Source organism: Myripristis murdjan, chromosome 15 (genome assembly GCF_902150065.1).
Source record: "Myripristis murdjan chromosome 15, fMyrMur1.1, whole genome shotgun sequence".
Taxonomy (NCBI): domain Eukaryota; kingdom Metazoa; phylum Chordata; class Actinopteri; order Holocentriformes; family Holocentridae; genus Myripristis; species Myripristis murdjan.
Window position 1 is genome coordinate 31711177 of NC_043994.1, and position 24047 is coordinate 31735223.

At 45.2% G+C, this 24047-nt stretch overlaps 1 protein-coding gene across 2 annotated transcripts in view; it reads left to right on the forward strand.

Moving 5' to 3' along the window:
• The window catches only part of LOC115373016 (echinoderm microtubule-associated protein-like 6), a 94709-nt gene extending 70924 nt beyond the window's left edge, over nt 1-23785 (forward strand). Inside the window, exons 30-46 of one of the 2 annotated variants that reach the window (XM_030071218.1) lie at nt 2418-2432; nt 7703-7711; nt 11909-11987; nt 12273-12402; nt 13174-13272; nt 14814-14834; nt 15256-15429; nt 16843-17051; nt 17446-17603; nt 18396-18510; nt 19656-19844; nt 20055-20227; nt 20459-20621; nt 21043-21146; nt 21466-21619; nt 22442-22542; nt 23761-23785. In XM_030071218.1, the coding sequence (XP_029927078.1) occupies nt 2418-2432; nt 7703-7711; nt 11909-11987; nt 12273-12402; nt 13174-13272; nt 14814-14834; nt 15256-15429; nt 16843-17051; nt 17446-17603; nt 18396-18510; nt 19656-19844; nt 20055-20227; nt 20459-20621; nt 21043-21146; nt 21466-21619; nt 22442-22542; nt 23761-23785 (1918 nt within the window). The remainder of the gene's footprint in view (nt 1-2417; nt 2433-7702; nt 7712-11908; nt 11988-12272; nt 12403-13173; nt 13273-14813; nt 14835-15255; nt 15430-16842; nt 17052-17445; nt 17604-18395; nt 18511-19655; nt 19845-20054; nt 20228-20458; nt 20622-21042; nt 21147-21465; nt 21620-22441; nt 22543-23760) is intronic. The other variant, XM_030071219.1, reaches the window with a different exon arrangement.
• Nucleotides 23786-24047: the final 262 nt, after the last annotated feature.

Here is a 24047-nt window from a genome sequence, read left to right on the forward strand (position 1 = left end):
ACTAACAGAAAAAAAGTAGGGAGTTAAACTCAATAATTCCCTCGCTCAGATTAGCTCAGACTGAAACATTATGATGATGTTTTCCCAGAATCCTTTGCATAGCTGGAACGTCGGTCCCCCACCCCGTTATTTTCTTCTTTTAGCTGATTATTGATCTGTTATGGATTCTCTGTGTTGTGAGTTATGTGGTCACAGCAGCTGTGTTCCCTGTGACTTCCCATGTGTGCTGACATGCGTGTGTGTGTGTGTGTGTGTGTGTGTGTGTGTTTAAACGTGTAAATGTGCATGCGCTCCCCTCCGCATGGCCGCTCTGTCGCCGTCCGTCCCGTCAGAAGCGACTCGCTGCCTCGGCGTCCTGTGTGCTGTCACGTCGCTCCTGCTAACCAAAACTCACCTGTGAAACACTCAATAAAACAAGGGCACCCTGAAGGCACCACGTCGTCCCTGAACCGCACAGGAGTTTCATTTCAGCAAAAGTGGCGACTGTCCTATAAAATAATATAAACCAGATTATATAGCACATTTTAATAGACTGCAGGCTGCTGAAGTAGACTAGACAGGTGAGCTTCAGGTGAGGAGGAGGAGGAGGAGGAGGAGGAGGAGGAGGAGGAGGAGGAGGAAGAGGAGGAGGAGGAGGAGTAGGAGGAGGAGGAGGAGGAGGAGGGGTTTGTTTGGGAAATGAACTCACTGATCTCTGCTCTCCAGTCGGTTCCTGGAGCCGCTCACTGCGACATGAGAATCAGTCATAATCAGTGTTGGGACCAATTACTCACAAAACTAATAAATTACAATTACTAATTACTTCTGTAAAAAAGTCATTTTGATTACTACTCAGTTACTGCTGCAGAAGAGTAATTCAATTACTGGGGAAAGTCATTTTTAGGATTACTTTTTTCTTTTCTTAAATCCTCTTATTAATGCACATATTTTTGCGTTGCTGTTGCAGTGTGGACATTGCTGTCAAATTTCATCTCTCATTGTCAGTGTTGGCCACGTTACTTTGAAAAAGTCATTCATTACAGTTTAAAGTAGTGATGCCAGCTTGTCCAGGTGGGGACTTGAACCCCCGGTCTTCTGTACGGCAGGCAGAGATACTATCTGCTCTGCCATCGGGGAACACATGCATTCCATGTAATTTGTGCTCAGTCATTCTCCATGCATGTTGATAAGTTATGAAAAACTGCAAAGTCTGACCGGTTTGAAAATTGACACACTTTTCCTCCACAAGACACACATTTTTTTGAATAGGATAATAAAATAATAATAATTATTAGTAGTAAGTAACGGCTAGTAACGGCGCATTTTATTGTCAGTAACGGTAACGGCGTTGTAACGGGGGAAACAGTAATTTCTTTGATTACTCGTTACTGATAAAAGTAACGCCGTTAGTAACGCCGTTTCTTTGTAACGCCGTTACTCCCATCACTGGTCATAATCCACTCAAACACGTTTAGAAAGCTGAAATCTTAACCAACCAGGAGGCAGACGAGGTAACTGAGCCTGGATTTTGAGCGACATGCAGCGAAGCAGATAACTTGATTTCTCTTTAAAGGAATACTCAAACATTTTGGGAAAAATAGACTTTTTTCCAACTTGTCCTTCAGTTCCTGTGGGTAGACGTGTGTTTCAGCTCCACATGATCCTCTGAGTGAGTCAGAGCAGCTTCAGAGCTGCTGGAGGGTTGATTTCTTCACTTTGACAGAGCCAGGCTAACGACTCCCATAGACTTCAAGTCTTTATGCTAAGCTAACAGAGGTGAAAATGGTGTCCAACATCTGGTCTCAGTGTGGGGAAGCTGGGAAAAGTGAATTTTGCCGAAAACGTTGGAATATTCCTTTAAAGAGTCAGTACACTCCAAAGTGAAGTTTGTGTAGATGTTGGCCACCTGTCGCCACAGATCAGCCAACAGCAGATCACACTTTCAGTTTGTTTTTTTTCCCCCCAGGCTTCACACAGACTTGGGTTTGGGATTCAGTTCCTCTAAATGTACAGAACATATAGGACCAGCTGCTGTTGCTGTGAATTTGAATGAATCCTGGTGAATCTCTGAATGATCTCACCTGTTAAATCCACTTCAGTCATGAAGGACAGGTGGAGAGGAAGGAGGGGAAACAGCCTAAAGAACGACTCTTCAGACTAATAATAATGAAACGAATAATAAACGAATAATGAAAATCTGGAGGGTGTACGCCTCAGCCAAAAGCAGATTTATATGTGTTATGTATTTAATGTATACAGAATGCACCTTTCCAGTGGTAAAGGCACAAGCTGTATCCACATACAGCACAAAGACAAGCATTTGCATCTTTTTGTCCCTTTTCGGTACCCTTATTTCTTGAGTGTTATTGGTGCTTCCTGGCCTTGCCTGTAGAGACACTTAATATCTGTGTTGTGTTTTAACTTGCATTCCCCTGGAGGCAGGGCATTGTCAAGTAAGTATGACCTTATACTTACTGTACAGATTATTCTCACACAGGAACAGATGCTGTGGGTGGAAGCTGCTGTGTTTTATATGAATGAAGTGCAAGCAGGCAATAAGAGGGTGTGGCAGTCTAGTCCGTTAAACCCGGTAGTCTCTGATTCCAGATCTAATGACTTTTCTCATAAACATGCGACACAGTGCAGTCGTGCATTTCCTGCATTGTCACTGTCATCCCATCCGACATTCCACCTCATTTAGCTTCCTAACAAAAACTGAAGAAGACCAGAACCTCTGCAGGCACAGCTCTGTGATCTGCCACGCCGTAAACACGCTGCTGCCATCAGCCAGCAGCAGAGGGCAGTTGCAGTAGCACGATTTCAACCAGTAGATGGCAGTAAAACCAGAGTAATAGTCTCAGTGTTTGGTTTACATCTGAAGAGGATGAAGGCGTTTCAGAGCCACTGCAGGGAGAAAAACAAATTACAGAGGGCGGGTAATATTATGAGAAAAAACCCTCAGTGTTTTTGAGATTAAAGTTGGAAATTTATAACCCTAACCCTGAACCCAGATCCTGTGCTGTTGGCTGATATTTGGTGCCATGTGATGGCGATAGTGACATCACCTGGCATCAGAGTTCAGCCAACAGCAGAGGGATGGTACCACCAGGCTTGTGGTTTAGTTTTAAAGGAAAAGTCCACCCGCCCTAAAACACCTCAGCAATGTTTAAAAAAAAATGCTGTTGATGGTGTATGTGTATGTATTTTTCTTATTACTGTGGAAAAATGGACAAACAGTGCGGGATACGTCACGTCGGGATATTTCCAGCTCCTACACTCAAGATTAAAGAGAGGAAAAATGTGAACGAGGTGTCGGTGTCAGTCTTGGTCGATGTGTTTTCAGTAAGGGGCATGACTTGTCCATCTTGGTTTTAAAAAAAAAAAAAATTGCTTTCTTGCTGTTGTTGTCACATAAAACTGAGCGGGATGCGACGCCTCCAGGTGGGCTCACCAGGGGTTTGACTTCTGGAGACTGTAGGACGTCATGTAGGAGTGGACGAGGCAGATCGAGGGAAAGTTGGTACGATTCAAAAGTAAATTACAGCACTTTGAACAGAATCCAAGGGTGGAATTTTCCTTTAACTAACAAGAACAATGTCCAGTCCAGGGGTTTGTCCTGGTCCTCTTGGTGCAGAGACTTAAAAAAAAAAAACTACAAAATTCATATTATAGCTATGCACAGTTTGTGTCAGAATCACAGAGTCAGACATACTTTTTTCATCCCTGAGAGGAAAATGTGCAGTTGCTAAATTCCTCAAGATAAAAAATATATATAAGCATAAGTGAAATTATAAGAAATAGAAATATAAAAGATATGCATTACAAAAATATGATGCTTTCTTATGATGATAAGAAATTGAGAATAAGTATACTTAGGCTTCTCACACCTGTACTGATTATTGATTGATTATTTTCTATCTCATACAATCACACTTTCATAATCCATGTCATTGTTTTCAGTCCCTGTCAGCCTTGTTGTTGTTGTTGTTGTTGTTGTTGTTGTTGTTGTTGTTGTTGTTGTTGTTGTTGTTGTTATTGTCTGAAATCAAAGCTCTCAAAGTCCCTCTACAACAAACCCCTCGTTCTTTCTCTCTTTCTTTCTTTTCATAATGACCCTGTGAAAGTCTAAACACTGATACTCTTCCTCCTCCTCTCCCTCCTTCTCCTCCCACTGCTCTCGTTCCATCTCTCCTCCTCATCCTCAGTTACTTCTCTTCCATTTGCTCCTCCTCTTCCTGTCCTCCTCTTCCTTCAGCTCCCATACCTCCTCATCTTCTTCTTCCCCTCTTTGTCTCCTCCTCACTGCCTCCTCCTCCTCCTCCTTCTCCTCCTCCTGTCCTCTTCCTGTCCTCTTTCTTCAGCTCCCATACCTCCTCCTCTCCTTCTTCCCCTCCTTGTTGTCTCCTCCTCCTCCTCCTCCTCCTACCATAGGAGTCCAGTTCTGTGTTTTCAGGGATGTCGGGGTATGATCCCTCCTCCCTCCCTGTATCACTCCACAGCTCGTTTTCTATCCTGCACTCGTTCTCTCTCATCGCTCTTTCATCCCTCTCTCCCACTCAGCCAGGTTTCCCAGAGGCATCCTAAGATCATCTTAGCTTCACCTGTCTTTCAGGTGTTAAAGGTTTTGGGAGTTTTTCCCACTGGCTAAAATATCCGCTATATGACGAGATGATTGGCACTGAAATCATCATCAAAATCATCACCAGTTGTTCAACAGAGGTTATTATTCTGTCACCCTGAGATTCAGATTAGCCTCTGAAAATGAAATCTAATAAATTCAGTGTAATTCTCATGGAGCAACGGTTTATTCTGGAGCTGTTTTAGGTACCTGCTGTGAATTGATATCGCTGAGGCCACTGACAAACTCAACTGCATCTCAGTTTATTCTGATTCTGAAGCCGCCTAGCTAGCTTCACTCATTCTTTTGCATACAGAAGTTAGACTCAAAGGGCTCAGTTCTCCTGCTCTGAGCTCCTGGTCTGCAGCTCCTTCAGACTCCAGGTCTCTGCTGCTGTCTGAACGCTGGACTAAAGGCTGAGCTGCTCCAGGCTCCTGGCTTTAAAGGCTTGGACTGAGTCTCCTCATGAATCCTGGCTGTGTTTTGGGCGTAACGTGCAGTGAACCAATCAGAGCGCCGTCTCCCGTCCCCTTTAACAGCCAGGTGTGTCACACCTTGGTGGGTTGCTGTTATAATGGAGGATTTTCCAGGTGAGAAGGAAGGCTTCTCTGCAGAGGAAACGGATCTGCTCGTACACAACCAGTTCCAACAAGCAGCTCCTTTTTTTGTCAAAGTTTGTCTGTTTTACCAGCCGTCCAAACCCTGGAAGGTCCCGTATGCTGTGCTGTGATTTTGGTGCCAATCCTCTTGTCTTGTAGTGGGTGACCAGCGGTCCAAACAACCAAATAATGGATGTGCCAAGATAGCACACACACATCAGCCCGACATCTACCCAATGTGAAACTGATGAACTGATTAGATCGTTTTTATTCCTCCCGCAGTGTCAGACTGAGGGAACTGTTTCTGGGTCGTCCCACCAGTGTAGTCTGGAGAGTTTTAAAATCATGGCTCCATCGTAAAACTCTGACGGAACTCCTGCATCAGACCTACGTAGGCAAGATGCTTTTCTGTTTGGCCAATTGTGATCTTTGATCGACCACCTGCCTTGTGCTGCTGGATGTGTGCACTAACTCCTCCTTGAACTGGAGAGTGTGTGTCTGGGTCTCGCAGCTACAGGAGAAACTGGCTAAACTGGGTCCTGACCTGAGGACGTTTAAGAATCTCGTTTGGATCTTCCATTGCTTTACATGAAGCTAAGATGATCTTCAGTCTTGAGGATCTCTCTGGCCTGAGGACTGAGCATGTGTTTGGTCTGAGTGCAGGAAGCAGGTATTACATTCACCTGGCTAGCAGTCCTGGGTCAAACACAGAGCGCTTCTTTCAAAAACTGTGAGTGTCCTAGGAGGGGCTCGGTCACTGATCAGTAGGTTTCTAAAAACCCTAAAATGTCCATTTGAAAGGGACAAGCTTGTGATCAGTAAGGCTGCTCTGTACACAAACACAGTTGAAGCAAACTGTTGCTCATCTTTCTGGTCTCAGCAGCCTCTTTTCGTACGTAAGAAAACTGAAATATTTGAAATCCTGGATTTATTTTGCTCATAGGTTCCTAAAAAATGGAAGTGCAGAGCATCCAGGTGGAGCGAGATGTTGAATCTTTGGCTACTTCTGTCTTTGCTCAGGTCATTGGGCCTCATTCACTAATATTTGTGTAGAAATGTTCTTACTTTGCGCACAAAGTCACACCTGTCTGGAAAGCTTTAATGAAACCTGTAGGACACAGCCTGCACCTCTGCTGCTACAGGCTGACACTCACTGCTGGGGTTAGGGCTGCGTTATCGGCACATCGACAGCAAAATGAAAGGCTGCAGGTGTAGATCTGTGAAAACTGAATAAATCTCTCTTGTGGTGCCATGAGCAGCACACTACCTTCTCTGTCAGTAAGCAGCCATATAGAAAGAAAATGAACCACGACCTCAGTGTGATCTGATGGGGGTTCGAAAGTATTAAGTGTCACATAACAATATGGAAAAATCCAATGCACTTTATTGTAAGCTAAAAGTGGAAACAAAACATTGAATCTACTAATAATTTATCTATGTTTATGTGTAGTAGTAGTAGTTGCAGTAATGGTAGTATTTCACATTTTCAAATATTGCATATTTACGTCTTTTCATTTTTTTTTTAAAAGTAATTTTAGTTGTGATATATAATTTACATCAGATAAAGCTGGACTACAACATTGTCAGAGGCTCTGGGATCTTTATGGTTTGTGCACACACCTGATCTGAGGCGACTCTTAATTTGTCGGCAGAGAAAAAACAAATTCAGGCAAGAACATTTTGATGAACAATTTGATGATTTATGCTTAAAAGTTTTCAGCCCAGATTCCTGTGTGTGCACTGTGTGTGACTGAGGCCCATTGGACGTGTCTCTCTCTCTCTGAATATGCAAGAAAAGAGGAAGACGCTCTGCTCAGTGCTGACATCTAGTGGCGATACAAGGTCACTGCAGGAAAGATTTTCTGGAAGACTCGATGGCTTCTCTGTAATGTTTTGACATTTCTCTTTCATGAAAATGTGAATGTCAGTGGGTTTAAATTCAACAGTATGATGTTCAATTATAAAACACTGTTGTGCCTTAAGACCTGATGAGCCTAGCCTCCCCCCGTCCAGTCAGGGTTTCAGGTGAGCGCCCCCTCCTGACGGGGCAGGTGCTGTCAGGTTTGACCCAGGTCTGAGAGCTGAAGCTGACTCTCAGGTTGCCTGCGCATGTTAGCCTGTTAACTTTAATCCAATATGCTAGCATGTTAGCTCGTTAGCCTGATTAAGGAGCTAGCAATGGTAGCATGATAGCATTTTGTTAGCATGTAGCTAGCCACAGCCAGTCACTGTATAATATCCCCAAGGCATGAGGCCTTTATTCCTGTGTGTGTGTGTGTGTGTGTGTGTGTGTCTAGGTTTGTTTGCGTGCACTGGTAGGCCTGTGTGTGTTTGATTTGAGTGGTGCGTGCGTGTGTGTGTGTGTGTGTGTGTGTGTGTGTGTGTGTGTGTGTGTGTGTGTGTGTGTGTGTGTGCGTGTTTGTGTGTGCCTGCGTGCGTGTGTGGGCCTGTTTATGTGTGTGTGTTCTCTAAAGCTCTACCTTGATTCTGTCCCTCTGCTGTCCAGGGGATCCAGGTAACGTCTGTCTGTCTGACTGTCTGTCTCTCTGACTGTCTGTTACCGTTTGTCTACCTGACGCCCTTGCCATTGAGTGTGTGTTGAGTTGGTGTGTGTGTGTGTGTGTGTGTGTGTGTGTACCGTGTTTCACATTCTTGGCAGCGCTGGTTTCCTCTGGCAGGTTAGAGATCCCCTCGTCTTTCTTTATGCTTTTATTTTGCAAAATGGAAAAAGCAGCACAGCGACAACATCTGTCAAAACAATTAGTGTCAGAAAACGAGGCCTTCCTGTCTCCGTATAAAGGCATTAGACACAAACCAACCCAGACCGACCCAAACCAACCCAGACCAACCCAGACCAACCCAAAGCAACCCAGACCAACCCAGACCAACCTAAACCGACCTAAACCAACCCAGAACTAACCTAAACCAACCCAGACCGACCTAAACCGACCTAAACCAACACAAACCAACCTAAACCAACCCAGACCGACCCAGACCAACCCAAACAAACCTAAACCAACCCAGACCAACTCAAACCAACCTAAACCAACCCAAACCAACCCAGACCAACCCAGACCAACCTAAACCAACCCAGACCGACCCAAACCAACCCAGACCAACCCAGACCAACCTAAACCAACCCAGACCGACCCAAACCAACCCAGACCAACCTAAACCAACCCAAACCAACCCAGACCAACCCAGACCAACCCAGACTAATCCAGACCAACCTAAACCAGCCCAAACCAACCCAGACCGACCCAAACCGACCTAAACCAACCCAGACCAACTCAAACCAACCTAAACCAACCCAGACCGACCTAAACCGACCTAAACCAACCCAGATCAACCTCAACCAACCCAGACCAACCAAGACCGACCCAAATCAACCCAGACCAACCTAAACCACCCCAAACCAACCCAAACCAACCCAGACCGACCCAAATCAACCCAGACCAACCTAAACCAACCCAGACCAACCCAAACCAACCCAAACTGACCCAAACCAACCTAAACCAACCCAGACCATCCTAAACCGACCTAAACTAACCCAGGCCAACCTAAACCAACCCAGACCAACCCAAACCAACCTAAACCAACCCAGACCAACCCAAACCAACCTAAACCAACCCAGACCAACCTAAACCAACCCAGACCAACCTAATCCAACCCAGACCAACCCAAACCAACCTAAACCAACCCAGACCAACTCAAACCATCCCAGACCAACCTAAACCAACCCAGATCTACCCAAACCAACATAAACCAACCCAGACCAACCTAAACCAACCCAGATCTACCCAAACCAACCTAAACCAACCCAGACCAACCCAGACCAACCTAAACCAACCCAGACCAACCCAGACCGACCCAAATCAACCCAGACTGACCCAAATCAACCCAAACCAACCTAAACCAACCCAGACCATCCTAAACCGACCTAAACCAACCCAGACCAACCTAAACCAACCTAGACCAACCCAAACCAACCTAAACCAACCCAGACCAACCCAAACCAACCCAGACCAACCTAATCCAACCCAGACCAACCCAGACCAACCCAGACCAACCTAAACCAACCCAGACCAACCCAGACTAACCCAAACCAACCTAAACCAACCCAGACCAACCTAAACCAAGCCAGACCAACCCAAACCAACCCAAACCAACCTAAACCAACCCAGACCAACCTAAACCAACCCAAACCAACCCAGACCAACCCAAACCAACCTAAACCAACCCAGACCAACCTAAACCAACCCAAACCAACCCAGACCAACCCAAACCAACCCAAACCAACCCAGACCAACCCAAACCAACCTAAACCAACCCAGACCAACCTAAACCAACAGTGGCAACGAGCAACAGCAGGTACTGGCCAATCAGAGGCAGAGTGTGGGTGGGTAGTCCAGGTCAGATGACGTGTGAGGAGAAAAAAAAATAGAAACTAAAGCCAAATTCTAAAACTAAAGGCAATGATAAAACAGAGTGCAATTTTTGCAAATCAGAAACCGGCATCCCTCCCCATTCAAAACAGCAGAGGCCAGGCGTCTGAACACTGCAAACGTTTTCTACCCAGAAATCAGTATTTATAAAAAAGAAGATGAAGGTGAGAATGAGCTTCCTGCAGACTTCACTCCTGCACACATACAGTTTTGGTGGGGAAAAATAATATAATAACATAATTAATAACATAAATAACATTTGCAGAAAATAACATAAAAGTGACATTATCATTGTAACGTTATTATTTCAGTATACTGTGTCCAGTGTCATTGTGCGTGTATGATTTTGTACAAGCCTATTTATCTGATTTTTTAATTATTGTAATATTTCTGAGTGAGAGTGTGTGTGTTGCAGTGTGTGTCACATAATCCATTGATGATTGAGGGGCTGATTGATTTATTGTCTCATGTGTGATCAGTTAATATTGATTCTGATGATCTATAAACAGGCTGAGCTTCGGCTGTTAAAGGAGCTCGCTGGGCTTTTAGTCTGAAAACATGAAGGAGCAGCGACAGGGATTTATATGCGAATGAGCTGATGAGGAGGCGTGGCCACCTCCATATATGGCTGCCTGTGGGAGCGTGCATGAGGCTCGTGCACGTGCCAGTAATTAACACACAGACTGAGATTTATAAAACAGAAGCATGCACAGCTTTATAAATCTGAGCAGCAGAGTGTGTGTGCATGCTTGTGGCTCTGTGCGAACACACACACCCTCACACACACATTCACTCTCGCTGTGGAACGAGCTCTGTCTGCTCGGCGTTTCCTGTTTCCATTTCCTTTTTCCGCGATTTTCGTTGCTTCCTATTGGCTGTGGTGCTGCCGATCTGGGACGGTGCTGCGCTGTGATTGGCTGTGAGCGACACAGCCGCTGCCCAAAGGCCGACGCCCAGAAGAGTCCCGAGCTCAGCAAAACAAGAAAATCCAAACAAAGGGCAGGGTCACTGCAGACACACACACACACACACACACACACACACACATACACACACACTGACATGTTCACACAGCTGCTGCTTGTTGTGCTCAGCATGCACACCTGGTTCACCTGTGTGTGTTTATGTGCACGCACGCCTCCGAAAGTCTGCGCATGCACACTTGTGCGTGTGTGTGTGTGTGTGTGTGTGTGTGTCTGTGTGTTTGTGTGTGTGTGTATGTGTGTGGGAGAGACACTGTCTGGACTAAAAGCTGTACAGTGAGGGACAGTTACTATGGCAACTGTATGAGTACCACTACTAACACTACTGATACTACTGTAGTACTACCACTACTACTACCAGTGCTACATAGTGTACTGTGTACAACTACTGATCCTGGTATTATCACTGATACTTGTACCACTTCTACTACTGCTACTAACTCTGCTACTACTACTGACACTAGTATTACTACCACTATGAGTGTTAGTACTATTAGTGCAGCTACCACTGCTACTACTAGTAGTAGTACTACTTCTAGTACTATTACTACTAGCCTGCTGTTCTACTGCAGCCAGTACTACTACTGTTCTACTGCAGTCAGTACTACTACTGCTACTACTAGTGCTAATAGTACTACAATACTACAATACTAGTGCTAGTGCAATACTACTATTGCTAGTACAACTACCACTGCTAATGCTAATGCTACTACTGCTACTTTTCTACCACTGAAACTATTGATGATAATAACAGAGTATTTGGTATGTAATAGTACGACACAGCTATGTTGAATACTTGGTTCTGATTGGTTAATGTTTTTTAAGTTGTAATTGCTTGTTGGTATGTAGAGCGCTGAATAAGACGTTTAATGAGCGGGAGAATCCACCGTGAGGCGCTCTGCTTCGTGTCGGGGTTCTTTACCTTATTTTTTTTTTTTTTAATAGAAGATCCTTTATGTTTTTGATGTTATTACTGCCAGTCGTCAGTGTAGTACTGCTCTTAATGGTACTTCGATATAAGTAGTAATATTAGGATTTTTACTGTGAGACGTGACAGAGGTCAAAGGTCAGATGTAGACGCTGCAGATTAAACGGCTGGACGACCACATGAGGAATAATCCGTCTGTCTGTCTGTCCGTCCGTCTGTCTGTCTGTCTCTCAGCAGTCTGTCAGTGACCTGTCTGTCTCTCCTCCTGACGTGCTCATGCTGTACTGTAAATCATCTGTAGATCATCTGTTGATTGATTTACTGATTTACTGATTGATTGATCGATTCATCCTCAGGCCTCCAGTGAGTCGAGCAGCTCCTCAGCCAGAGAAACTGCAGAAGAACAACGTGACCAAGAAGAAGAAGCTTGTGGAGGTCTGTCTGTCTGTCTGTCTGTGTCGTTTGTTCTATTCCTTTCTATTCTAATCTATTTTATTGTTTTTTTGTTTATTTAGTTTTGTTTGTTTTTTTTTTACTTTAGTTTTGTGGAATAGCAAAGTGGGTTTCCAAACCTTTTTCATTCTCTGGACCCCAAAGTTGATTTTCTTTAAGCCATCAAGTGTTCTGATGTGTTTCTACTGTATTCTGACACGTTTCTCCCGTGTTCTGATGTGTTTCTACTGTACTCTGACATGTTTCTACTGTGTTCTGCTGCATCAGGACCTGGTGTTGGACCACGTGTTTGGTTTCCGGGGTTTTGACTGTCGTAACAACCTGCACTACCTCAACGACGGCACCGAGATCGTCTACCACACCGCCGCCACTGCCATCGTGCACAGCCTGAGCACCGGTAACAATGGCAACACACACACACACACACACACACACACACACTCATAATAAACACACACATCTCCTCTATATGTTAAACCCAAGGACTTTTAGTTTTAATGGAGTATTTTTTCTGTTATGGTATTTTTACTCTTGAATGCACACATTTTAGATAAACTCCAGTTGGGTTTCCGTCTGAGGCGTTCCACTGAAGCAGCTTTTCTCAGAGTTTCCACTGACGTCATGATGTCTTGATGATGTGGGTGAATCCTCTGTTTTGGTGCTGCTGGATCGTAGTGCAGCTTTCGATATTGTGGATCACAGAATCCTGTCTAAATTGAATCCTTATTCTGGTTTATGCAACTGAAACTGCTGCTCGTTCCTGTGGTGTGCCCCAGGGCTCTGTCGTGAGTCCTCTGTTATTTGCTTTGGATTTGCTATATCTGTGACTGGCTCCATTCTCATATCACCAGCAGGTCACTCAGTCTTCTGACCAGGCATTACTGCTTGTTGCTTCATGACTTGGAAAACAAAAGGGGATCATGTCTTTGAGGTTGTGGCTCTGACACTGGGATGCTCTTCCATCAGAGATGTGATCTGCGGTCTCTGCTGAAGCTTTATAGTTATAGTGTTGTGTGTTTTTGAGTTTTCATTTTTACTGTTGTGGTGCTCTGTGAAAGCTGCTATAATAAATAAATAGACCTTTTCCACCACTGGCTGATGGACGCTGGCATCAAACCGTTCTGATCAGTGTGATTGGTTGATTGATTGGTTTTCTTATGTGCTGCAGGAACTCAGAGTTTCTACCTGGAGCACACGGACGACATCCTCTGTCTGACAGTCAACCAGCACCCAAAATACAAGAACATCATCGCCACCGGGCAGATCGGTACGTCACATTGTGTGTGTGTGTGTTAGTGTGTGTGTGTGAGGTGTGAGAGAGTAAGAGCATATTGGAGAGATTTTGCCTCTTGCATGGCTCTGTGCTTCTCCACTAACTCGTCGGTATTGAACCAGCCCCGCTTCAGCTCTCACTGCAAAAAAATCTCCTGGTTAACAAGCCGTGCAGTCTCATCTGCAGAGCTCAAATCTTGTTTTTCTTCCAACAAGGTAAAAAACAAAATCCTCCAGTGGGATGATAATCCCACCTGTTTCCAACGCTAAACAACTTGTTCCTAGAATCATAGTGGATCAAGAAAATAATGAAGATCCAATGCATTAATTTCTCAAAATGAACAACATGAACACATGAACACAGGGGGGATATTCTGCTGTCAGACTTCCAAATGAACACTGTGGCTAACCAACATAAATATAGCATAAATTACCTTGCCTAGAGCCACCAGCCGTCATTGAGTGTGAAAATTAAATTCCTGGAACAAGTGAAACTGCATCAGAAACTGGTGGGATTATCTCATCCCAGGGGCAGATTTTTTACCCTGTTGGAATTAAGCCCAGATGAAGATGAGGCTGGATGTTCAGGTGGAGATCTTGTTGCAGAGTTCAGTGTTTCTGCCCGCTGCTTCCTGTTGAACCCACCTGCTTCAGTCCAGTTTATACTGATGAAGCCTCCATCCTGACTGCAGAGACACACCAGCTTCACAGACATGGATCAAGGAGAAAATCAGTGTCAAACAGACTTACAGTCCTTTTACGTCTGCTTGCCCCTAGATGTTTTCAAACCCTTTAAATCATTTTCATCATTTTTTAAAATCTAAACTTTAAAGGAAATTCTCCAATGTTTTGGGCAAAATCTCCTTTTCCCAACTTCCCCAGACTGAGACCAGATGTTGGACACCATGTTCACCTCTGGATGTCCACTGGTTCAGCTCCTATGGGTAGCATTTCCTGTTAGCTTAGCAGAAAGACTTGAAATCTATGGGAGTTGTTATCCTGGCTCTGTCAAAGTGAAAAAATCAACCTGAAGCTGTCTGATTTACACAGTGGATCCTGTGGAGTTGAAACACATGACTTGGAAGAAAAAAAAAAACTTGAGAGGTTTGAGGAGAAGCTCATCAGAGGTGGATCTTCCTCCACCTGCAGCGGTGTGAGGATCACTGCGACACACGGGAGGATAATAAAATAAACTTCCAATAAACTTCCTTGTATCCTTGTATAAATGTGTTCAGAGGTTACAGCGCCACCATCTGACTCCTCCTCAGACTGGCCGAGTTTTTAAAAAGAAATCCAAAAAAAAAAAAAAAAAAAAAAAAAAAAAAAAAAAAGAAATCCAAGACATGTTTTTCAAATTTTGCTGCGTGTATCAGCCAGACTCATCACCAGACATCTCACTTTACTGTCATGGCTGACATTAGCAACTCACTGCAGGTGTTCTCATCTTTTTTTTTGTTTGTGTGTGTGTTTGTGTGTGTGTGTGTGTGTGTGTGTGTTGTCGCTGGCCTCATTTGTTACCATCGCTTCACACCTCAGGTGATGTCACTGAGCTGCCAGGTAAAAACCAAACCGCCTTCATCCTCTAACATCATGCAGACCCCCTGCATCCAGAGCCGACCTGCACCTCACACACACACACACACACACACAAACAGAGCCTCGCCGCCTATCCTTACTGCTTAAAATATTGATTTAAAAATTATGTTATTACAAGCAAAGTGATTTTCAAGGTGCGCAAATAAAGGGGTCGGCCTTGGACTGCAGTAAATCCCTCTAGCTGCTCTGTTTTTGTCCCTACAGCTTGCCGTAGTAGCCACCCCCCCTCCCATTTGGCTCCAATTAGTTTGTGTTTGCATTTGATCTGTGAAAAATAAGAAGAATCTTAATATAGTCTCCGATCTCACCTCATATTTTTGTCCTAAATGGCCCTTTATCTATCTATCTATCTATCTATCTACCTATCTGTCGATCGCTCCAGGCTCCACCCCCTCCATCCACGTGTGGGATGCGATGAGCAAGCAGACTCTGTCCATCCTCCGCTGTCCTCACACCAAAGGAGTCGGCTACGTCAACTTCAGCGCCACGGGGAAGCTGCTGCTGTCTGTCGGAGTCGAACCTGAACACACCATCACCGTGTGGCGCTGGCAGGAAGGTGAGCTTGAGATTACAGCAGAGTCGACTGGATTGAGGAGCCGCTTCAGTTTAGTAATCCAGTGTAGTCTCAGCTGGACTGCAAAGAATCTCCAGTGTCTTTTTGCCAAAAGGTGTCAAGCTCCTCTGACCCTGAGCCTGACACGCTCTTCACACTGACATGCTGCTCTTGACCTGTTTGGAAAATGCCTGCTGCAGATCACTCACTTCATACTAATGTCCTGCACATAAGAAACCAGATTATTCACTTCAGCATCAGTAGAGAAAAATCCATAAAAATCCTTGGACTCAGCCTCCTCTTCCAAGTTCTGTTCATTTTTTTTTTTTTTTTTTTTTCAAAAAAAGTCCTGATTTGATTTTTTCCACCAGCAGCTGCTGTATAAGCCAGAGGAGTCTATAATCAAACATATTCCTGCCTGAACCTGAGCTGACAGGTTCCCACCTGCACAAGACCAAATATATCACACTCACCTTTACACTCACCTGCAGTGCTCATTTGAATAAGAAAAGGATGATTTTTCCAATTTTGTTGAAGTTTATCATGAAAAGATTAAAGCATTAAAATTAACTTTGTGATACCTGTACACACCCTGCCTGCATTTTCATAGATTTAAAGTCTCGCTACTTATTTAGAACAGTTTCTATTTCTTAATTTTCTGTATGTCAGGGAAAACATCTTATTTTTGTATGTATCACGTGTTCATTTTGCAGTTATAAAGGCTGTAACAAACTGCTCCTGCAGGGATAAATAAGGCTGTATGAATCTGAATCTGATTCTGAGTCTGATTCTGAGTCTGATTCTGATCCTGATTCTGAATCTGAGTGTGATTCTGATCCTGATTCTGAGTCTGATTCTGAATCGGATTCTGAATCGGATTCTGAATCTGAGTGTGATTCTGAATCTGATTCTGAATCTGTGTGTGATTCTGATCCTGATTCTGAGTCTGATTCTGAATCGGATTCTGAATCGGATTCTGAATCTGAGTGTGATTCTGAATCTGATTCTGAATCTGTGTGTGATTCTGATCCTGATTCTGAGTCTGATTCTGATTCTGAATCGGATTCTGAATCGGATTCTGAGTGTGATTCTGAATCTGAGTGATTCTGATCCTGATTCTGAATCTGAGTGTGATTCTGATCCTGATTCTGAGTCTGATTCTGATTCTGAATTGGATTCTGAATCTGAGTGTGATTCTGAATCTGATTCTGAATCTGTGTGTGATTCTGATCCTGATTCTGAGTCTGATTCTGATTCTGAATCGGATTCTGAATCGGATTCTGAATCAGATTCTGAGTGTGATTCTGAATCTGAGTGATTCTGAATCTGAATTTGAATCTGCTTCTGAATCTGAATCTGAGTCTGAGTCTGGTTCTGAATCTGAATCTGATTCTGGCGGTGGCGGTTGTATTGCAGGCTGCAGGGTGAGCAGTAAGGGCGGGCACCCGGACCGGATCTTCGTGGTGGAGTTCCGGCCGGACTCGGACTCCCAGTTCGTGTCGGTGGGAATCAAACACATCAAGTTCTGGACGCTGGCCGGCGGCTCGCTCATGTACAAGAAGGGAGTGGTGGGCACGGTGGAGGACGGGCGCATGCAGACCATGCTGTCGGTGGCGTTCGGCGCCGTGAGTTCACACACACACACACACACACTCACACACACTCACACACACACACACACACACACACATTTCACTGAATGAAATATTCAAACCTGAGATGATTACATCAGATGGAGGAAAATCCAGATGTCTATAACTTTTATACACATTTTCATGTAATTCAGCTCCTCAGCAGGATCCTTGTGTTTGTCATGATCCACCAGCAGGGACTTCGTCTGAGATTAGGGATTAGTTTAGCTAAATTTAAACAACAAAAAGAACCATATTGCTTGTTTTTTGCATGTTTTAGAACACTTGCTACTGTCTCCCAAATTACACCACATTGTTTTAGATGTTTAAATGTGTTTTATCTTCCAATAAATCATCAATAGTATTGACCCTTTCTCTGTCTTTTCAGAATAACCTGACCTTCACCGGGGCCATAAACGGGGACGTGTACGTGTGGCGGGACCACTACCTGCTCCGGGTGGTGGCCAAGGCTCACACGGGCCCCGTGTTCACCATGTACACCACGCTGCGGGACGGGCTCATCGTCACCGGGGGCAAGGAGAGGCCGTGAGTGCAGATCTAGGGCCGGGACCATACGTTTATCTCCCGATTCAGTACCATCACAACACTTGGGTGCCAATTGGAAATGTACTGCGATTCTACAAGTGTTGCGATTCCATATTATGATTTATTGCCTTTTTTGTTTTCTGAATCCTCCTCTAGTTTGTGTGTGTAAAGTTTGATGAGGCTGTGATTCTCCTAGAGGTCACTAGAGGTCATTTTCTCCAGCGACGTCCAGTGTGACAAAAGTCTCTGCCTGCAGTGAAATGGCTGCTATGGGGGCCAACATCATCACACAGGAATCAAATGTGGCTCATTGAATCCACAAGAGTCTCAGCTTTCCAGTCAAAGCCAACTGATGCAGCTCCAAGACTGTTTAGGCCCCAGTCTGCACACACACACCATTTTACAACAGGCCACAAGAACACATGTGGACTGCAGGCTTTGGGGCCCAAACTGCATGGGATTAGCAGAAGGTGGGCGTGTCTGCAAAGGGGAGAGAACCCATTTACATTCACACAGCTGGAGGTCAGAGGTCAAGGGACCCGCTGGAAACAGATATGCCAGTTATTCCCTTCGCCAAAATTTATCCAATAGATTCCTTTGATCATCTCATATGATATCATTTAAAAAGATCATAAGGAAATCATAGAAAGAAAAAAGAATCGCGACTGAATTGTTTTTTTCCACCCCTGAACATATCAAACAGAGAAATTTACTCAAGTACACAGGCTCATTACAGCTGTGACGTGTGTGTGTGTGTGTGTGTGTGTGTGTGTGTGTGTGTGTGTGTGTCAGGACTAAAGAGGGCGGGGCAGTGAAGCTGTGGGATCAGGAGATGAAGCGCTGTCGAGCTTTCCAGCTGGAGACGGGCCAGCAGGTGGAGTGTGTCCGCTCCGTCTGCAGAGGCAAGGTGAGACCTCACGGTGTGTGTGTGTGTGTGTGTGTGTGTGTGTGTGTGTGTGTGTCCTGTGGTGTACAGGTGTGCATACAGATACACCCACATCCACATATATAAATAAATTAAATAAAAGCACTGCAAAAACGCAAAATCTTACCAAGATTATTTGTCTTATTTCAAGTCAAAAATGTCTTATTTCTAGTCAAAATATCTCATTACACTTAAAATAAGACATGATCACCTCAGAAGTAACTTGTTTTTAGACAATTGTCTCTTGTCTCAAGTGAAAATTCACTTGAAACAAGTGAAAATTTGCTTGTTTCATTGGCAAAATTTGCCAGTGGAAAAAGTGAAAATTCACTTGAAATAAGTGAAAATTAGCTAGAAACAAGAAACAAATTTTGCCAATGAAACAAGCAAATTTTCACTTGAAACAAGAGACAATTGTCTAAAAACAAGTTCCTTCTGAGGTGATCATGTCTTACTTTAAGTGTAATATTTTGACTAGGAATAAGACATTTTTGACTTGAAATAAGACAAATAATCTTGGTAAGATTTTGCGTTTTTGCAGTGAGGAATGTGAATTATGTCTTATGTTTTTTTATACATATATATTACTTAAAAATACCAGTGATGCCTGTAATCAATCAAGTGGCTTTAGCACCAAGAAAGGCTCGAATGACTTGAGGACGACTTGAACGACAAGCTCCACCTTCCTCACGTCTTTATTTTCCGTATAAACTGGATTCCCACCCGAGGCAAATCAATCGTCCCCATGATCTGTGGGCGCACGCCGTCCGCTGAGCCGCTCGGCCTCAATGACGTGACGCCGCCTGACCCCGCGTCTCCTCCGTGACGTTTTAGCCTCCCTGGAAAAAGAGCAGATCAACGCTAAATCACCTGAGACGGAGACGTTGTGCTGCACTGCCCTCTAGAGGCTGACACCTTCAGGCACATTGCAGTGATGTCACAGCAGGTGTGTTCCTACCTCTGAGAGCCGCTGAACATCCCTGGAGCCGCGTGCCTTTAACGCCTCAGCCTCCAGAGGGCAGCGCAGCAGACTCACTCTTTATCAGCACTGATGACACTTTTGATGCGTTTGAAGGCTTTTTCCACTTCCTCCTCCTCCTCCTCCTCCTCCTCCTCCTCCTCCTCAGGGGAAGATCCTGGTGGGGACGAAGGACGGTGAGATCATCGAGGTCGGGGAGAAGAACGCGGCGTCCAACCTGCTGATGGACAGTCACATGAGGGGCGGCATCTGGGGCCTGGCCGCCCACCCCACCAAGGACATGTTCATCTCAGCCAGCGACGACGCCACCATCCGCATCTGGGACCTCGCCGACAAGGTGCACGCACACACACACACACACACACACACACACACACACACACACACACACACACACACACACACACACTCAGACACTGTCCTCTTCTTCTCATTTCTTCTTGCTTTGATTCATCTCTACCATTTAATAACTGAGATCATCACCCCCCCGTCTCTCTCTCTCTCTCTCTCTCTCTCTCTCTCTCTCTGTCTCTCTCTCTCCCTGCAGAAACTGCTGAACAAAGTGTGTGTGGGTCACGCGGCGAAGTGTGTGAGCTACAGCGTGGACGGAGAGATGCTGGCGGTGGGGATGAAGAACGGGGAGTTCCTCCTCCTCCTCACCAACTCGCTCAAGATGTGGGCGAAGAAACGAGACCGCAGCGCCGCCATCCAGGACATCCGGTAGAGCGAGGGAGAGAGAGAGAGAGAGAGAGGGAGAGAGAGAGAGAGAGAGAGAGAGAGAGAGAGAGAGAGAGAGAGAGAGAGACGTGCGTGTGTGTGTGAATATAGAAATTCATTTTGTATCTGAGTTCATTTCCACTTGTTTCTTTATTTGTTTCTTTATTCTCACATTATTCTCTCCGTGTGTGTGTGTGTGTGTGTGTGTGTGTGTGTGTGTGTGTGTGTGTGCAGCTTCAGTCCGGACCGCCGGGTGCTGGCGGTGGGCTCGGCGGTGAGCACAGTGGATCTGTACGACGTGGGCGGCGGCCCGGCGCTCAGCCGCCTCTCGTACTGCAGCCACATCCCCGCCTTCGTCCTGCACATGGACTTCTCTGCTGACAGCTGCTTCCTGCAGGTCCCACACACACACACACACACACACACACACACACACACACTGTGGAGAAATGCTGTCAGCTGTTGAGCCACTTTTCACTTTTAATTCACAATTTAAATACACAACATTTTTGAAAGTTCAAAGCCCGTCCTGTTTTTAAATATTTATTTTAGTTTCATATTTATTCGATGCATGCTCGTTGTCTCTCTTTAACTGTCTTATTGATTTGCACTGATCAGGAGAAGCGCGCCTAATTCAATCAATCAATCAATCAATCAATCAATCAATCAATTGAATTGTATTTAGACAGCACATTTTGTACATTATCATGCACTACAGGGAGTTTTACACTGAGGGAAGGCTGTGATTATACAGGAGAAGCTTCAGTTTAATAATTTACTCCGTGTGTGTGTGTGTGTGTGTGTGTGTGTGTGTGCAGGTGTCTACAGGAGCCTATAAGCGTCAGGTGCATGAGGTTCCTTCAGGGAAGCTGGTGAGCGACCAGATCGTCATCGATAGAATCACCTGGGCCACCTGGACCAGGTAACACACACACACACGCACACACACACACACACACACGCACACACACGCACGCGCGCGCGCACACGCACACACACGCACGCACGCACACACACACACACACACACTACTAGTCATTAGTGTGAGTGGTGTGGTGGTCATTTTTTTAAATAAAAGACCAGTTTTGAGTGGATTAACCTTTACTTTTAGTACAAACAATGTAACAGCAGGACATATTTTAGTTACCTGTACTGTAGCAGTATTACACGTTAGCAGTACTGTAACATGTGACGTATCAGATATGATGTGACCTGTCCCTGTGCGTCTGTCCATCCCTCAGCGTCCTGGGAGACGAGGTTTTGGGGATTTGGCCCCGAAACGCCGACAAGGCCGACGTGAACTGTGCCTGCGTGTCGCACGCCGGCCTCAACGTCGTCACCGGCGACGACTTCGGATTGGTCAAGCTGTTCGACTTCCCCTGCACAGACAAGTTTGTGAGTCTGACGGCTGTGACACACCTGTCCACCTGTGCACCTGCTCACCTGTCCACCTGCTCACCTGTCCACCTGCTCACCTGTCCACCTGTCCACCTGCTCACCTGTCCACCTGCTCACCTGTCCACCTGTCCACCTGCCCACCTGCTCACCCGTCCACCTGTCCACCTGCTCACCTGTCCACCTGTCCACCTGCTCACCTGTCCACCTGCTCACCTGTCCATCTGCCCACCTGCTCACCTGCTCACCTGTCCACCTGTCCACCTGCTCACCTGTCCACCTGCTCACCTGTCCACCTGCTCACCTGTCCACCTGTCCTACTGTCCACCTGTCCACCTGCTCACCTGTCCTACTGTCCACCTGCTCACCTGTCCACCTGTCCTACTGTCCACCTGTCCACCTGCTCACCTGTCCTACTGTCCACCTGCTCACCTGTCCACCTGTCCATCTGTCCACCTGCTCACCTGTCCACCTGCCCACCTGCTCACCTGTCCTACTGTCCACCTGTCCACCTGCTCACCTGTCCTACTGTCCACCTGCTCACCTGTCCACCTGTCCTACTGTCCACCTGTCCACCTGCTCACCTGTCCACCTGTCCTACTGTCCACCTGCTCACCTGTCCACCTGTCCATCTGTCCACCTGCTCACCTGTCCACCTGCCCACCTGCTCACCTGTCCTACTGTCCACCTGTCCACCTGTCCTGTCCACTGATTTCCTTGGTGTAATATTTTCTGACTCACCTGACTCACCTGAGCTCTGCAGTCTGTTGCTGGTTGGAGTGACGTGTCAGTCAGACTGGATTTCTGTATTTTTTGCTGCAGGCCAAACACAAGCGTTACTTCGGCCACTCGGCTCACGTCACCAACATCCGCTTCTCCTGCGATGATAAATACGTGATCAGCACAGGAGGAGACGACTGCAGGTACGGCTGACCCCGCCCACCTCCTGTCACTCAAACCTCTGACCCCTCCATGTGTCACGCCTCGTGTCCGGATTCATTCATTCATTAGTCCAGTCATTTTATGAAAAAACTTAGGACAAATTGCAAGAGAAGCAAACTGAACTGATTTTGTATCCTCAGTTTGTCCTGAGTGAGGGGAAAAAAGTCCCAAGGAATCCCATTGGTGGAAAGTTTTGAAAATCACCTATTTATGACCACATATTACCAAAAAACACTGATTTTAACACACAGGGGAAAGGGGTTCAACATTTTACTTTCAGATATCACTATAAAAATTCACAAGTTGATTACACACACAAAGACAAGAAAAAAAGTCAATTACAAGTTCTTTGAATTATTCTGTTTACACATGCATATCACACATTATCTGATTTGATATGCACTAATAAGGAATATAAGGAATAAATGCCAGAACAGATATTTAAACAGTGAATTAAAAGGTTACTATATATATAGTAACCTTTTAATTCAGTTATATAGTAACCTTGAATTAAAAGGTTACTATATAGTAACCTTTTAATTTTAAGTTTAAATTAAAAGGTTACTGAATTTTTATAGTGATATCTGAAAGTAAAATGTTGAACCCCTTTCCCCTGTGTGTTAAAAACAGTGTTTTTTGGTATTATATGGTCATATAGAGGTGATGTTCAAAACTTTCCACCAATGGGATTCCTTGGGACTTTTTTCCCCTCATTCAGGACAAACTGAGGATCCAAAATCAGTTGAGTTTGCTTCTCTTGCAATTTGTCCTAGGTTGACCCCAATTTTGGCCTAAAATTACTGGACTACATGTTCATGTTGTAAATGAACAGCTGATGAACAGCTGACAGGGCTGCTGTCATCATCCAGGATTTTAAAATACTGACTTTCAGCAGCTAAAAAAAATAATCCAAGTGCCGTGTTCTGGATTGAATTCCTGAATATACACTATATATATACACGTTTTTATTTTTATTTCATTGTGAATATTTGTTTTCAGTGTAAGTTTGGTTTTAATTTGTTAAAGCAGCTTTGCCAATTTAGTTTAATTTTTATTTTTTTGACAAGTTTTAGTTTTTATTGGTTTCAGACTTGGTTTAGTTTTAGTCTCTTGCTGGACTTTCTCCACCCCGAGGCTGCAAGCTGTATTCACTAGCCTCTCTCTCTCTCTCTCTCTCTCTCTCTGTGTTTCTCTCCCAGTGTCTTTGTGTGGAAATGTGTGTAACGGAGATCTGCAGTCCGCTGGGCCGCCGCGCTGAACCACGGCCGCACGTCTTCAGGCTTCAGTTTGACGCCCGGCGGGAATCGAACCCCAGACCAGAGCTTCTCCTCGAGGACGCGGCCGGCTCTCGTGAAAAAACATGACGGCAGCGAGAAGACGAGGTTCACTGACCTGCGTTCAGACTGCAAGAGACACCAGGAGGATTCTGGGAACGCGTCCCACCACAGAAAACAGATGATGTCAGGGGGGCTGGTACAGGCTGTCA